Raw genomic sequence first — 15,635 nt, 5'->3', positions numbered from 1 at the left:
ATGTCGCGTGTATCTTATGATTTCTTCTTCTTCTGAAAGACAAAGTCAAAGTCTTTTAGCTTTCTTGGCGCCTCTCGGCTTGTCTGTTTCCTTGAAATATGGGAGGTGGCATTCTAAACTCTCAACACTTCCACCAACTGCAATTGTTACCGGATGCAATCATACTAGCAATAATACACCAGATATCAGCGAGAGTTATTAGTAGGATGGTTGATCAATAATACACCGATATCAGCGAGAGTTATTAGTAGGATGGTTGATGTCCGGGGAAGGTCAAGTGCTACATCTCTCTTTACAATATAAAATAAAGGGAGGGGTTCTAATGAGGACCTTCTTGTTAAATACTAGTTGAGGACTTTCTCCTTTAATGATTTATTACACCCATTTTTAATCACATTTTTTCATCTCAACCGTTTAGTTTTTAGGTCTATATATGTAGATCACTTATACAAATTTTCAACCAAATTGGTGATCGTTAAGGAATCGAACTAGATAATATTAACAAACGATTCAAATTTGTCAAACATGAGTCGTTTAAGTTTATAATTGGTAAATCACATTTATGAATACCTTAATGATTTTCAATTTGAATAAAAATTTGTATTGATAATCTACAAATTAAACGGTCAAGATATGAATATGTGATCGAAATGGAATGAAATAAAGAAGTCTTCAACTTAGTGGTCCTCATTAGAACCACTCCCATAAAATAAAAATAAACCGCAAGGTGTCCCTCACTAGCCTTGGATTTGGTATAAAGTATAAACACAAATCATATCACGTCCATATGGATAATATTGTGCTTGAGTCTACAGTCTATTAAGTAGTACCCAAAAAAATTAATGAGTAAACATAAAATGAAATAGGAGAATCGAACTCTTGTTTTGAGAAAATATTGGGACAGTTGCATGTGAAATCCCTTGAGCTCTGATGCTGCAGTTTCTGTCCGGTGTCTCTTGGGAGTCTTGGCATTTGTAATATAGGAAGGAGGTGGAGACTCGATAGCGATTATGGAGCCAAATGGAAGATGGTGGGAATTGCAGTAAACAAGTGTAACTTCGTGATTTCCAAGTTTGAGACACCGGAAACTCAGAAGTTGAGAATGCCCAGACACTTGATCTTGACAGCAGCTCATTTTGAAGTTCGTATGATTCAAAAGTGCGATTCGTGTTTGGCTATATTCATCTGAGCAAAAAAGTTCACGAATGAAATGAAATATAGCAGTCAGATTAGAGTTGCTGCAACAATGAATCTACACTTAAAGTTGTGTCGCATATACATGAATTAAGCACTCGTTAACACGAAACAAAAGGAAAAGAAAACCAAACATGCATGGTGAGACAATCGACTCCTTTGGTACAATTAGAGCAGTCTTCGAAAAGAAGTCGGCTGTAGTTGCTTCAAAATTTATATAAAATGCAAAGCCTCGATTTGACATGGGGAGAAATCGTAGAGTCGGATACAATCTCAATATTCAGAATCCCTACAGAAATACTTGATGCCCTATCTTCGTTCGTTCTGACTTCCATTCAGTGGTATATTGCCTAGAAAGAAAGTGACAGGAAGCTTCTTCCATGTGAGCTCCTGCTTGCAGATTATCATAGAAGCAATCAAGAATCCATTAATGCCATCTTAAGTTGATGTGGTCTCTCAATTGGTAGCCCAACCTTACAATATGTGCTACTCTAAATGTGTGTTCCCCCATTTACTCATAACCAATGACTGAAGTACATGTTCATGAAATATCTTGAAGGATTGAAGCCACTCAAAATCACTGCAAAAGTGGAAACTAAATATCAAAATATGCTGAACCGAGACAAAGACTCAATCAATTCTAAGAGTCACGTGCAACACTTACAAATGGGAGAGAGGACTATGACAATACTAATTGGGTAAAGGAAGAAAGTGGTCCTTTCCAGGAACGGCAGTACTGCAAGAATAAGATAAGTCATCAGTATAATGCATTGCAGATCTTCTTTCTGATAATTAGTTAATCACCTGGAATAGCAAACTATATCTTAAGTTCTTAACAAGCAAGTTCATAACCACTGGAAGAACTCGACTCAAATATGTTCTACTAAAAAACCATTGGATAGTATTGCAAGCTAACAAAGCCATTGGTAGAGAAATTAATATCATTCACCATAAAGAAGAACATCTATCTATATTGCTAGCGGCCTCTGGATATATGGTGGAAGCTCTATGCCTATATGATTAGGTGGGTATCATATGACCATCGTTGTCTTATAAAACTAATTGCACATTTCACTTATTATATTATAAAGTTGATTGCCTCAATCACATAATGAGACCTCTAATCAAAAGAGACTACTGTGTAGTATAATAGTATGAACATGGTGCCTCCTATATAATTTCTATCATACACAGCAATTCAACACCTGAAAATAAACATGTGAAAAAAGAAAATACATAAAAAACCTCGGCAAATTTTTAACTTACCATCATAACCTAAGAAGTTGAGATAATGATAGTATGAAGAAGCCACCATGAATAGCAAATTTGATAGCAATACAGGAACGAAACCATGAGCTACCAAAAGTGGTGAAAGAAAATAATGGAGCACTGCAGGAGCAAGACATCAGGAAAAATTATTTAACATCATTTGAGACAGGTAACATAAAATAAAATAAACACTCTGCGTTGGTTACCGTATAGCATAACAAACATCGGGAAGAAAGAGTTGCAGTGCACATCAAATGCATACAGCCTTCATTTGAGTAAAACAAACATGCATCAGTCCCCACAAAATCATCAAATAGAATACAGGATAGTAATTGCAGAAGGATAGCAAAGAACGCTAACAAATTATGTTTACAAAGCCTTAGGATTATTACTTTCACCCTCAGTCTGATTCAGCCAAAGCAAACAATGCTAACCGAACATGTTTACAACGCCTCAATATGATTATTACTTTCACCCTCATCTGATTCAGCCAAAGCAAAAGACGCTAATAGAACATGTTTACAAAGCAAATCGAAGCATCATCTTATATAATTACCGACTCTCAACAAGTGTACTGACCCTCAATAGACTACTGACCCTCAATAGAATTAGTAAATTATTAGTAAAGCTGTCTTGTTCCCTAATGTATCGTACTACCATCTATAAATTCTTCAACAACTAAACAGACATACATAACTTGTAAGAGTTCAAAAGACTTGATCACAAACAAGAGAGCATTTCAAAATTGAAATAGCTTACCAAAATGCTTAAGTAGCATACTGACCCTAAATAGGCTACCGACCCTAAACAGACTACTGACCCTCAATTGGTTACTTTCCCCAACCCGTCTCTCTCATTTTTCTCAGACCTAATACTCTCTTGCACAATCCCAGGTCTATTGTATTGTTATGGGGATTTCTTTTTAAGTAGGAATACAGGTTTGATGAATCAAATCTAAGATCCAAGCTTGTATCGTATGATTTCCGGATCCATATGCACCAGCCCAAAAGAAAAGAATAAGGACAATTACAATTAAACAATGGAATGGTTGTAGGTGCTAATAACCACATCTTGGAATTTCTCCAGTCATATTGAACCAATGAAAGCATCATTCCTCCTCAACCATATGTTCTTCAAAGCCCACTCTTATCCAATCCACTGCAAATTTCAACCCCATTTTCAACTTAATCCCAATCTAAATCCCAAGATCAGGCCTCCCGGGTCCACCCCAAACCAGACCAACGCCGTATCGACCACTTTGATTGCCTCCCTGACTCCCTCCTCCTAGTCTTCAACAAGATGAGTGATCGCCCCCGCACGCATTGCTGCTGGCCGTCGGAAATGAGGACGATGACGAGCTCAAGCAGGCCGGCATCACGCACCACATACCCACTTAGGTGATAGAATTTCAACCGATATCGGTTCCTTCGGCTCAAGCTCCTCTCTCCGGCTAGGAATAGACTACGGCAGAAAGAGAGAGAGAGAGAGAAAGAGAGGTGATGTTTCATGATTTAGAGTGAGTGGCATGATTCATAATCTTATAAAAGTTATTGTCTTTAATATAAATGAATATGGCCGCACGGGAACCGTGCTTCGTTAACCTGTTAAGAGGTAATTTTGGTCTTAATTCAAAAACCCAAGTTAGAAACATAGTACAAAAACATGAAAATACTACTTGGAGATAGATGGATCTATAATCATTGACAGAAGAAAAAACATAAATAGATATATTGATGACATAGGACTCAGGACCATGCCCAAAGGCTGAATACTCGAAAGACTCATTTTGCTAATAAAGTGAGAAGTGAAGAAAAGTAAGGAATATAGACTTGCCATTCAACACGCTGCTCAACAACATGACTGTTTGGAGCCTCTTCCCGCAGGTAAGAATTAGTCAGGAACCTGCATGTTTAAAAAAAGGGAACCGTAAGCATGATCTTCTGATCTTCCATTCAGTAAGGTGCTCTACAAAATAAGAGGGACAACTCGTATAGTGATCTCGGACTCCAACACTTCGGGAGTCTATTTCATTCCCCAGACATACAATCAGATAACACTCTCTATATATACATATAAGGAGCTATTATTAACACTGCTGTAATGTCAAACTACACTCTTTTCGCAATTTTTAGGTCACTACAGGTAAATAATCACATTTTATTCTCTCTCTTTTGGATTCACTCTAATTACACCATATGAGATCATCAGCATTTGACATATTTCACCTATAAGTAGCATATTTTTGCGTGTAGTTAAGTCTAGTTGCATACACACTATCTCCTTATGTAACTTATATGGAAGCGATTCACCACAGTACCTTGATCTCATATCTTATCAATAGACATAAAATACACAACAGGCTTTCCTTACTTAGACCTTTATATCTTGAAAGAAAGAAAAGAAAAGAAAAGAACAGAAAGAAGCAGAGAACTGAGTTTCCCTCTCATGGAGCAAACACAGCCTTGATATTAAGTTGCTGTGGCATTTCATGAATCAAAAACCACAGTATCATAATAGTATCAGCCAGAACTCGTCCTTACCAGCAAAACGTAGCCAGAAGCATCCCAATGAACAAAAAATGGAAAAGCAAAACTGAAATAACTACAAAAACGGCATGTGCAGCACTATGATCATACCTGAAATAGGCAAATAAGATAAGTCAACAAAATATTCTTTACAATTCTTGCATAATCTAACTAGGCTAGAACTTCTGAGCCAAGATATTATCAAATCCAGTATAGCCAAATATAATTTTTTACTTGTAAATCATCGGTGTCAAATAATAGTCAATTTAAATGATATGAACTCCTATGACAAGTCAAATGCTCTCATGGATCTTCATCAGCTAGAAGAGGATAAACCATAAGCTCCATATTGGATATTTTGAATCAACTTTGACAATAATTATATACCAATATAACTGTTACCATTTTCATTTCTTTATCATATATAGCCACCAGCAGGTAAATTAACAGTGAACTTACGCAGCACAATAAGCCAGGGTTGCAACTGTAAGTAGAAGGCTGCAGATCACAACAAAAGCAGGATCATCACGTGCCCATTGGTTCTTAGTTTCTGAGAAGAAAAAGAAAGTAAGCATTTCTTGCATCCAGTATAGCGGCAGTGTTTTCATATTTAGATATTTTATGACTCTGTGTGCACTGAATTCAACCAAAAGCTAGCTATGTAAAAAACAAGAAAAGCCGGTAATTTGAAAGATATTTGAACATCTGCTTCTTCTCATAGGAAAGAGAACTCACGCTTGTGATACTTAGTGTGCTGGTAGCTGCCTCAGTCATAAGTCCCACATGCAAGATGTAAGATTCAAATTAAGGAAATCAAGAAATCAAAATTTCAAAAGACTACAAAAAAAACCCAAAACTCAGACTTAACAAAAAAGTAATAATAACAAAAGAAGCTATAGACCGTGCTAATGATCTAAAAGGCTGAATACTTACACAACTTTTGGTGATGTGCATAGGTGAAGCATTTGCCAAAATGTATATTCAATATCCATTTGCTGCCACTGCAATTAACCAGCAAAATCGAAATAAATTCTTTGAGACAGAACAGGCATACACTAGAGTGCTATTCTAACTTGACAATGATTTGAATATCCTATTTCCGAGAACCAACAGCTTAACAAAGATTTCAAACAGACTAGGTAATAGATGGCATAAAGAATCCCAAGTAACATTATATATCTCCTAAATTTACATAACATCTGAAAACTTCAGGATTGCTGGTAATGATATGATGGCTGTGACTTTGTGCAATTCACAGCCCTGAATTCAAGAGATTCGCATCATGTAACAAGTCAGAAAGCAAGATACGTAGCAGGGTCCAAAATAAAGTGTAGAGTCTCATAAGTTGGTATTCCTAGTGAGATGCTTAATGACTTCATATTTAGATCAAGGCCTGGTTGCTTTTGGGTGCAAGGCTTAATTAAGATTAGCTTACAAAAAAAATTCACAAAATGCCCATAAGATCTCCCACACCAGAGTCCTAAATAAAATATGAAAAAAAATTTGTTTTTGGACCACCCCTACATGACTACATCCCGTATGCAACTCTTCATTCAAATCATTCTGAGTGTCCTTAATCGCTAGAGTTATTGCAGTGACCTCATTTTGGTGGAAAGCTTCAGTCCCTTAATCCTCTTCCACTTTGAAACAACTAGCTGTAATACGTAAACTATGTTCTCACTTTCTAAGTGAGCACCGAGACACTGGCTTCTACTATTCGTAGTTCGTAGATGCTTGCTTCATTTATTGACACTGTCTGAATGCCCATGCTTGAATTAGTTCATCATTCTTTCATGTGTAACTTTCTCTGCATTAAACTTATTTCCATGTTGTAGATTCTGATGACCTTAAGGATCAACCCTGCAGATGACCAACTTTATTTTCTTTTCCGGAGAAAATTGATCACCAACTTAAATAAGAATGTCGAAAGAGTAGCAACAATGCAAAACCCCACAACCTCAAACTGAAACCTAGGCATTCTTTGACCAAAAGCACTGAATCCAAATTTGAAGTAAATTCCAGCCTTCCTCTAAAACCTTTTCAAGAAGTTTTAAACCCCCTCCACTAGGCTAGCAGATCCAATACTTCTCCACATTCTCACCCTTCTCTTACAAACCAAAATAAGCTTCCAAAACTCTCCCAAAAATCCAAAATGATATGATCGCTGTGACATTGTCCCATTCACAGCCCTGAATTTAGCAGATCCACATCATGTACAAGTTGGAAAGCAAGACACATAGCAGGGCCCAAATTGAAGTGTAGAGCCTTTTAATCTGAGATTCCTAGTGAGATACCTAATGACTTTAAACTTAGATCAAGGCCTGGTTACATTTGAGTGCGAGGCTTAAAGTAAGATTACCTTAAAAGGAAATCCATAAAATGCCCATAATATCTAGTCATATTCCAAATAATAGAAAAAAAAAAAATTAGTTTGACCACCCCTTGATCCCATACGTAACTCCTTATCCAAATCAGTCTGAATGTCCATACTCTCTAGGGTTATTGTTGTAACGGTGGAAAACTTCATTCCCTTGATTCTCTTATTCAACTTCTTCAGTTAAAAACAACTAGCACTAATACCTAAACTATACATTCTCACTAGTGAGCACTTACATTCTGGCTTCTATTATTTTAAGGTCATGTATCCTTTCTCGAGTTTTTGCACGTTGCTTGATTTTTAGGTTCATCATTCTTTCATGTGGTAACTTTCTCTCTAAGAAACATGTTTACATGTTGTAGATTCTGACACCTTTAAGGATCAACCCTGTAGATGAACCACTTTTTTCCCTTTCAGACAAAACTGATGTCCAACTAAATCCTATAAGTATCCTGAAGAGTAGCAACAAACACCAGAATCTTAAACTGAAACCTATACCTTCATTGACCAACAGCACTGAATCTACATCTGAAGCAGTATCCTGAGTTTAATAAACAAAGTTTCTATTTATCAAGCCTTCCAATAGGCTAGCAGGTCCAATACTTGTCACGCTTCATTTACGAACCAAAATCAGCTTCCAAAACTCTCCCGAAAATCCAAAATTCATAAAACCAAACACGCATCCACACTGAAAGTTGACTCCATCATCTATGATGAGCTTTAAATGCACCTCATTTTCACAAACCAGCCACCCAAATCCAGAACTGTAATGTAATGCTTCTCCACATTGTCTTTCTTCTTTCACGAACCAAAATTAACCTTACAACCTCAGCTGAAATCCAAAACTCATAAAACTAAACACACATCCACACCGAAATCGACTCCAACATCTCTAATGAGCTCAAACTGCACCTCATTTTCACAAAACCAGCCACCCCAATCCAAAACCGTAATGCTCTCCGTCTTCAACTAAACCAACCAATTCTAAACTGCCTACCACACTGAGCTTCATAAACCTCACTATCACCTAATCAAAACTCTTACAAACCACAAAAGAGTACCGATTCCAAACCCTAGGTCATCCAGAATTGAAATCATCTACAACATTACTCGCCGAATCAGATCCAGCCCACAAAAATCGAAATGGCTTAATTTGACAGTAGCAAGCAGATCAGATCCATTACAGGAAATGAAGAGAGAGAGAGAGAGAGAGAGAGAGAGAGAGAGAGAGAGAGAGAGAGAGAGGAGAGNNGAGAGAGAGAGAGAGGAGCACCTTGATTATGCGGCGGAGGTACTGAATGAAGAGTGGGTTGGTCGTCCGAGATGTAGAGGACGACGACCGACCTCTCGAAGTCGTCGGCAGCATCTTTGACTCTACGGCTCTCACTAGGGGCTGATTCGTCTATTGCACTCTGTGATTGGGTGATCAGAGATCTTGGAATCTAACACCGCTCCTCTGTTTATCTGTGAAAGAGAATTTCAGGTGGGAATGGAGGAAGCAAAAAGCGTAGAAACCAGGACTTGCTTCATGCCTTTTCCATTTTACAAACTTGGGCCGGGTTGTTTTATTGGGCTTTGTTTTATTGGGTTTGGTACCTCTTTTTCTATTTTCTTTAAGGGTAAAAACCTAAAATGGTACCGAACTATTGCGAAAGATACTTTTTGATACCCAGAAATTTTAGTTACTCAAATCCGTACCCAAACTATTATGCCGTTACCTAAAATAGTACCTCCGTTAAGTTTTCCGTTAAATTTGCATAAGTGTCATATACAATATCATTTTTTTTTAGGGCTAATGACCAATTGAACTAAAACATGGAAATTAGATCCCATTGCAACCAAACATCTTTTCCGATGCCCATTCCAACTAAGGCTGGGCGTTCGGGCCCAAAAACCTGAAAAAAACCGACCCAAAAGCCCGATCGGGCCCAATCGGTTCGGTCTTTAATGTGATGATATCGGTCCGGGCCAAAGACCGGCCTGTTTGCTTTCTGTTCGTTCTGAGCTCGGGCTTGGACTCGGTCTCAACCCGAAAGCCCGAAAAGGCCCAAGATGCCCCCTTTTGTCACGTGGCAGTAGTTTATTGGTCCATGTAATTCAAAAAAAAAAAACCCATAAACCTAAAAACCCAGTTCTCTGCGACTTTAGTTTTTCACTTTCAATTCTCTGCGACTCTTTCTTAAACTCTCTTTTTTCCTCTTTCGCGTTCTTCTTCGATTTTGTTCTCTATCAAAAGCGTGCTGTTTAGAATAAGCCAAATGGGTTTGAGTTGAGATTGGAGAGTGAAGACTGAAGCCAGATGGGTTTGAGTTGGGTGATGCAAAGTTGGGGTTTCTGAGCTTTTCAGCTTCTGGGTTTGAGTTTTCATGCGTTTCAGGTATAAACCCCACCTGGGTTTCTCTCACTTTCTTTGTTCCCTATGCTTTTTCTTTGCGCAAAGTTTTATGTGTTGAATATGGCCGTAGAGTACTTGATTTTGGTTACAAATTGTAGATTTGTAGCAGACTAGTAGGGCAGTACTTGGTCTACTGAATAGCACTAACTGAATAGTAGCTATGATCAAACGATATAGACTATTGTTTTTAGAGGGCTACAACCATAGACTATTGTTTCATGAGTCTGACTACTATTGTTTTAGTGGTTATGTTTGTAGAAACGTTCCAACAATGTTTAAATAATGAAACTTGGAAGTTAAGATACTTTACATGCATTCAGTAGTCTCTATTGTTGTAGTAGTTATGTTTATGCATATCCATGGCTTATTTTGTAGACATTTTCTAATAAAATTGGATTACAAACTCGGTTAGTTGCTTTCCAGTTTTTGTCAATTAATTAGAAGTTTTCAGTTAGATCGAGCTTTATATATCGTTGGATATTTTTATGAAGATGGCAAAGAATCGTTGTGTCTAGAGTATGAGCACCGAAAGCTAACAAATAGTATTAGTGATCTTCATGCTTAGGAATTGGGAGAGTATTAGTATCTGTTGCAAAATATATCCCTTCTGCTCGGAAAGTACTGCTTTGGTAAATGTAATAGTCCATTCCTTGCATATGTCATCCTACTGGCTTTGATATTTTCATGCATTCAGTGTTTTTGGTTGTCAATTTGTATTCAAGGCCATGATGTAGCTGGCAGGGTTCATGCTAGATTTATTTATCCGTTTGGTGTCATGAAATGGCAAGAGGAAAGCTGTGTAGGATTAGGTTCTGATTAGAATGAATGTTGTTATGATTTGGAAATTATTTAGTTTTGTGTGCTTAAAGATCTCTGCAGAGCCTTAGCAAGTTACAAACTGAAGCAAGTTTGTTTGTTTTTTATTTTCAGGGATTCATGGATTCACCTCAGATTTCACTAAGTCTAGGCTCCGGTTCATCCAAGAGTTCTGGCTCCCGTTCCTCCCACAATTCTGGCTCTAATTCAAACTCAGGGGTTCAAAGGATTCCTCGAAAAAGGAAGCGTCGTCGTGTGAGAGAATGTGCTGAAGCTATTGAAGGGGATGATGATGATGTCGAAATAGAAATAGATGAAAACCCAGCTGGAAGATCATATGTCTGGTTGCACTTTAGAAAGATAAAGAAGACATTCTATGGGATGAAGGATGGTAAGAGGGTTGTAGTTGATGAAATAGAGAGAGCTCAGTGTATTCACTGTGAGTCTGATTTTGCTTGTGATAGTCACTCGAATGGTACTAGCACTCTCAAGAGACATATAGAAATTGTGTGCAAACACTATCCAGGGAGGGTAGATATAGAAGGTGAGCAGCAAGATACCAGGGGTACAAAAGAGTTGGTGATGGAGAAGTGGACTCAACAAGGTTGTAGGGAAGCAGCGGTGAAGATGATAGTCATGGATGAGCTTCCTTTCAGTCGCATCGAAAAGGAAGGTTTTAAATATTTTTGCAGATACGCAATGCCTCATTGGAAAGTTCCTTCTAGGAGGGTGATTGTGAAGCAGTTTCTTTCGATGTATAAAGAAGAAAAAGCAAAGCTGAAGAGAGAGATGAAGGGTCATTGCCTATGTTTAACCACCGATACATGGACATCAGTGCAAAATATAAACTACATGGTTGTGACTTCTCACTTTGTAGATTCGGGTTGGAAAATGCAGAAAAGAATTCTGAGTTTTAAGGTGATTCCTAACCATCAAGGCACTAGCGATTGGGAAGTTGTTGGAAGACTGTTTACTTAAGTGGGTTCAGTGGATAATGCGAGTGCAAACAAGGTAGCAATTGACTATATCAGGGAAAAGATGTTAGGGTGGGAGAAGGAACCTGTTTTAGGAGGCAAGTACTTGCATGTTCGGTGCCTTGCGCACATTCTGAACCTCATTGTTAAATCAGGGCTTGAAATGATGGGAGATTCTGTGGCTTCTATTAGGAATGCAGTGCGGTATGTCCGAAGCAGTGCACAAAGACTTGATGTTTTCAAATTGTGTATTGAGAAAGAGAAGGTTGAGTCCAAGAAGGTTTGCATTCTTGATGTACCAACAAGGTGGAACTCGACTTATATAATGCTATCCACTGCATTAGAGTTGAGGAAGGCCTTTGATAGAATGGCAGAAGATGAGGAAAATAAGTACGAAAAATACTTTGAAGAGGATGAAGACATTGATTTTGAAGATGAGCTGATTCAAGACCTGGGGGAAGTAAGTGTGACTAATGATTAAACTAATGCAAGGAAGAAACAAAGGAGGAAGAGGGCAGGACCACCGGTTAGACATGATTGGGAAAAAGCTGCTTTGTGAAGTTTCTAAGAATTTTCTTTCATGTGACAATGAGGATTAGTGCCTCCAATCACCCAACTTCATGGAAAGCTTTTCATGATATAGTTGCCATAAAGGCTGAGATTGATGGATTACTTAGTAAACCTGATATGTGTACCGGTGTGCTGATTGAGATAACCTTGTTTGATATGGCATCGAGTATGAAAATCAAGTACGAGAAGTATTTTGCTACCTTAGATGATTGCAACCAGCTTATGTTCATTGCCTTGGTGTTAAACCCAAGATACAAGATCAGAAACTTCGAAAGTATATGCAAGAAATGGCTGAAGATGGGGTATGTTGAAATTAAGAAGAAGTCTGCTAAGGTTAAAGAGCTTATGGTGGAGCTTTGTGATCTTTACAACAGCTCAATGAATGTTCCATCATCTTCCAAATCAGGAAAATCTAGGAGTGGAGAGAGCAGTCAAAGCATAGTTAGCCAAGCCAACAAATCCTCATCTAAAAAGAGTACCGTAGAGGCTACTGGAATCATAAAAGACATGGAAGAAGAATGAGAGAGAGAATTGGAAGACTCGCAAGAAGCTGTTGTTGTACATGAAGTGGACAGATACCTGCTAGACCCAATTGAGAAGCCTCCAAGCCCTGAGAAATTCAACATATTAGAATGGTGGAAGATGAATGGTGACAAGTATCCAGGTCTTGCTACACTTGCAAAAGATGTGTTGGCCATCCAAGTGAGCACGGTAGCAGCCGAGTCTTCATTCAGCACTGGTAGAAGGGTGATTGATCCATTTCAGAGTTCTTTATCTCCTAAGACAGTGGAGGCCTTAATCTACTACCAAAATTGGATTAGGTCTGAGAGTATCCACAACATTCAATATGTTCCAACTATTGAGGATATGGAATTTTATGAATCTGTAGAGGAAGGTAAGCTTTTTATTTCTTTTCTTAATTTTCGTTTCATTTCGAGTTTTAGTTTCAATTTGAACTTGGTTTCTTAGATGCTAGCCATGATTTCTTATTTCTTGTTAGTATCCATGGTGCAGAACATGAAAAGGAAGAAGGTGTTAATGGTACTGAGGATCACCCAAAAATGCCTATTACCACCAAATCGTCTCAAGCTTCTAAAGGGAAAGCTATAGCATGTAAGGCATCTAAGTCATCGAAGGCGTCTAAGCTAAAGAAGGAAAGCTGCAAAAAAATAAAATAAGGTATTGTTCTAGTGTTTTGTAAAATTGTTTATCCCTGTTTTCTGAGGCTTATTAGTTACTAACACTCGGTCATACATTATCTGAAGTTATAAATGTTGTTGTACATGTAGTCAATTAGGATTGTCCTTGCTCTAGGCTTGAATTAGATTGTTCTTGATGATGTTAGAAACTTGGGAAGTTTTGTATACAACATGTTGTGTATTTGGTCTGTATGATTGATCTTGGTGAGGTTGAGTATCTTAGTTGCTGAAGTGACAGTGTCTAGAATGCATAGTTACTTGGTTTTATGGATTATGCTTGTTTGTAGCTAGTTTGGTTTTGTAGTCTTTCCCATATGCTTGTGTGCTACTGTAAACATTGATTTTCTAGCTTTTGTTTCTCATTTTTTGAAGGCAGATAGATGGCCGGAATTGGCAAGTGATTTTTGGCGTTGGAATGAATTAAGGCATTGAGTCTAATATTCAATAGCCTTTCTTTCAAGAAGAAGCTAACAGTGATTCTAGTGGTTTGCAAACCATGGAGCAAGCTAACTGGGACTAATTTGATCAAAGTTCTTATTGAGTAGCAAGTCTTGGAACTAGTTAAATATGTTAATGTTTGTGAAGTCCATAATGTAATAGCCTAGTAGTAGCCTAGTCGTTATTGAAAGTTTAAAACTGTGGCATTATCAATGTTTTATTCATCAAATCCTATTTGGGCCCGAAAAAAGCCCGAAATTTTTTTGGCCCGAAAAAAAGCCCGAATCGGGCCGGTCTTAATCGGGTTCATATTTTGAAAAGCCCGACCCGACCTGACCCGCTATTTTCGGGTTTCGGGTCGGGTTTTTAAAAAACCCAAACCGACCCGACCCGAGCCCAGCACTAATTCCAACTAATCCTATAGAAACCCTATATTAATATTTCCTCCTTCTCTCTCTGATCTAAACTTCTCATTCTCTCTCTCTCTCATCGTCGCAGACGACTATTCTCGCCTCCACCATCTCCGGCGGCGACTCTGTTCTCACCTCCGCTAGAGAAATAGGGTGGAGACGTCCAGAGCAACCTCCTCGGCGCTTCGATCTCCACCTCTTTCGTCTCTGGTTGCGTCGCCATCAAGCCCGTCGAGCTCTTCCGCCACCACGGCTACGATGCTATCTTTGCAAGCAACTGTCTCAACTTCATTTGAATCGACGGCGGCGGCTGCTCTTTCTTCGATGTTGCGATAAGCGAATGGTGGAGGTGAGGTCGGAATCTGATTGGAGAAGTGGTCACCTCTCCTCCGCCGATGAGCAAGCAGCCGCCACTCTACCTATTTAGATAAGTGAGATCTAGTTTTGTTTTCGTGTGGTGCGGTTTGGGATCTTTATGTAGTGAATTGGTGTAGGTGAGGCAGAGAGAGAGATCAGTGAAGCAGGTGAGACTTTGCATCTTCCCTCTCTAAAGACCTATACTGCTAGTTTTGATTAGAATTTATCGTTAATCTTCATTTTTACTAGAGGTTAATATAATTATTAGGGTCAATAAACACTTTATTATGGCAGTAAATTGACTATTTCGCTTTTTCGTTAGATTAATAACATTGTTAATGAGATCCGTAATATATTAGTGAGGTTAATAATATATTTACTGGGGGTCAGTAATTTTATTGGGGGTCAATAACAAGTTTATTGGGGTCAGTAATTCCAGCCACCGGATTCCAGTGATCAGATTCCGATGACCAGGCATGTTTATTGGGGTCAATAATTTATTTTCGGGGGTTCGTTACATGTTTACTAGGGGTCAGTAATTCTGACCATCGGATTTCGGTGACTGGAGTCCGACGACTGGTGACTAAAATCGGGCGACAGTTTCGACCAAGTCTTCTCACTCATCTATTTTCTTTCTCTAAGTATGTTAATGGGGTGAGGGTAAAATGTGATTAAAATAATATAGGTTGTTAAGAGTTTAAATAAGTATTGTTGGATTGGACACAAATTCTCTTATTTAAAGTTCAAATGGGCAATCTCAAAAAGTATTTGTTGAAATGGGAAGTGAGGTGCCAAAAATTGTATTAAATGGACATTATCCTTTTTTTTAATAGAACATATATAATATTGTTATAATTCATATATATACTATATTAACCTTTATAACATAATATTTGTAGTGTATTTACTTTATGCTCAATATATATGCTTATAAATATTATCCTTATAAATATATTGTGACGTTACTATATATTGAACTTTCTTTGTAAATAGAACAAACTTGTTGACATTTTCTCTATGTATAGAATAATAATAATAATAATAATAATAATAATAATAATAATAATAATAATAATAAGTTTATGAGTATACTTAGTATATTTTTTCTCAT

General features: G+C 37.9%; 1 protein-coding gene across 1 annotated transcript; it reads right to left on the bottom strand.

The window, feature by feature from the left end:
• Window positions 1-1,571: 1,571 nt before the first annotated feature.
• On the bottom strand, window positions 1,572-8,856 carry LOC101314196 (protein unc-50 homolog). The gene is made up of 11 exons (XM_004304000.1): window positions 8,639-8,856; window positions 5,922-5,989; window positions 5,724-5,749; window positions 5,448-5,538; window positions 5,004-5,099; window positions 4,297-4,365; window positions 2,670-2,728; window positions 2,461-2,583; window positions 1,859-1,930; window positions 1,668-1,774; window positions 1,572-1,584 (listed from the first exon to the last, which is right to left on the bottom strand). Exons 1-10 carry the CDS (start codon window positions 8,729-8,731, stop codon window positions 1,710-1,712), a joined length of 762 nt encoding a protein of 253 aa, XP_004304048.1. The 5' UTR covers window positions 8,732-8,856; the 3' UTR covers window positions 1,572-1,584; window positions 1,668-1,709.
• Window positions 8,857-15,635: the final 6,779 nt, after the last annotated feature.

This window comes from Fragaria vesca, linkage group LG6 (genome assembly GCF_000184155.1).
Source record: "Fragaria vesca subsp. vesca linkage group LG6, FraVesHawaii_1.0, whole genome shotgun sequence".
NCBI classification, from domain to species: domain Eukaryota; kingdom Viridiplantae; phylum Streptophyta; class Magnoliopsida; order Rosales; family Rosaceae; genus Fragaria; species Fragaria vesca.
This window is presented reverse-complemented; position numbering and strand designations above follow the sequence as displayed.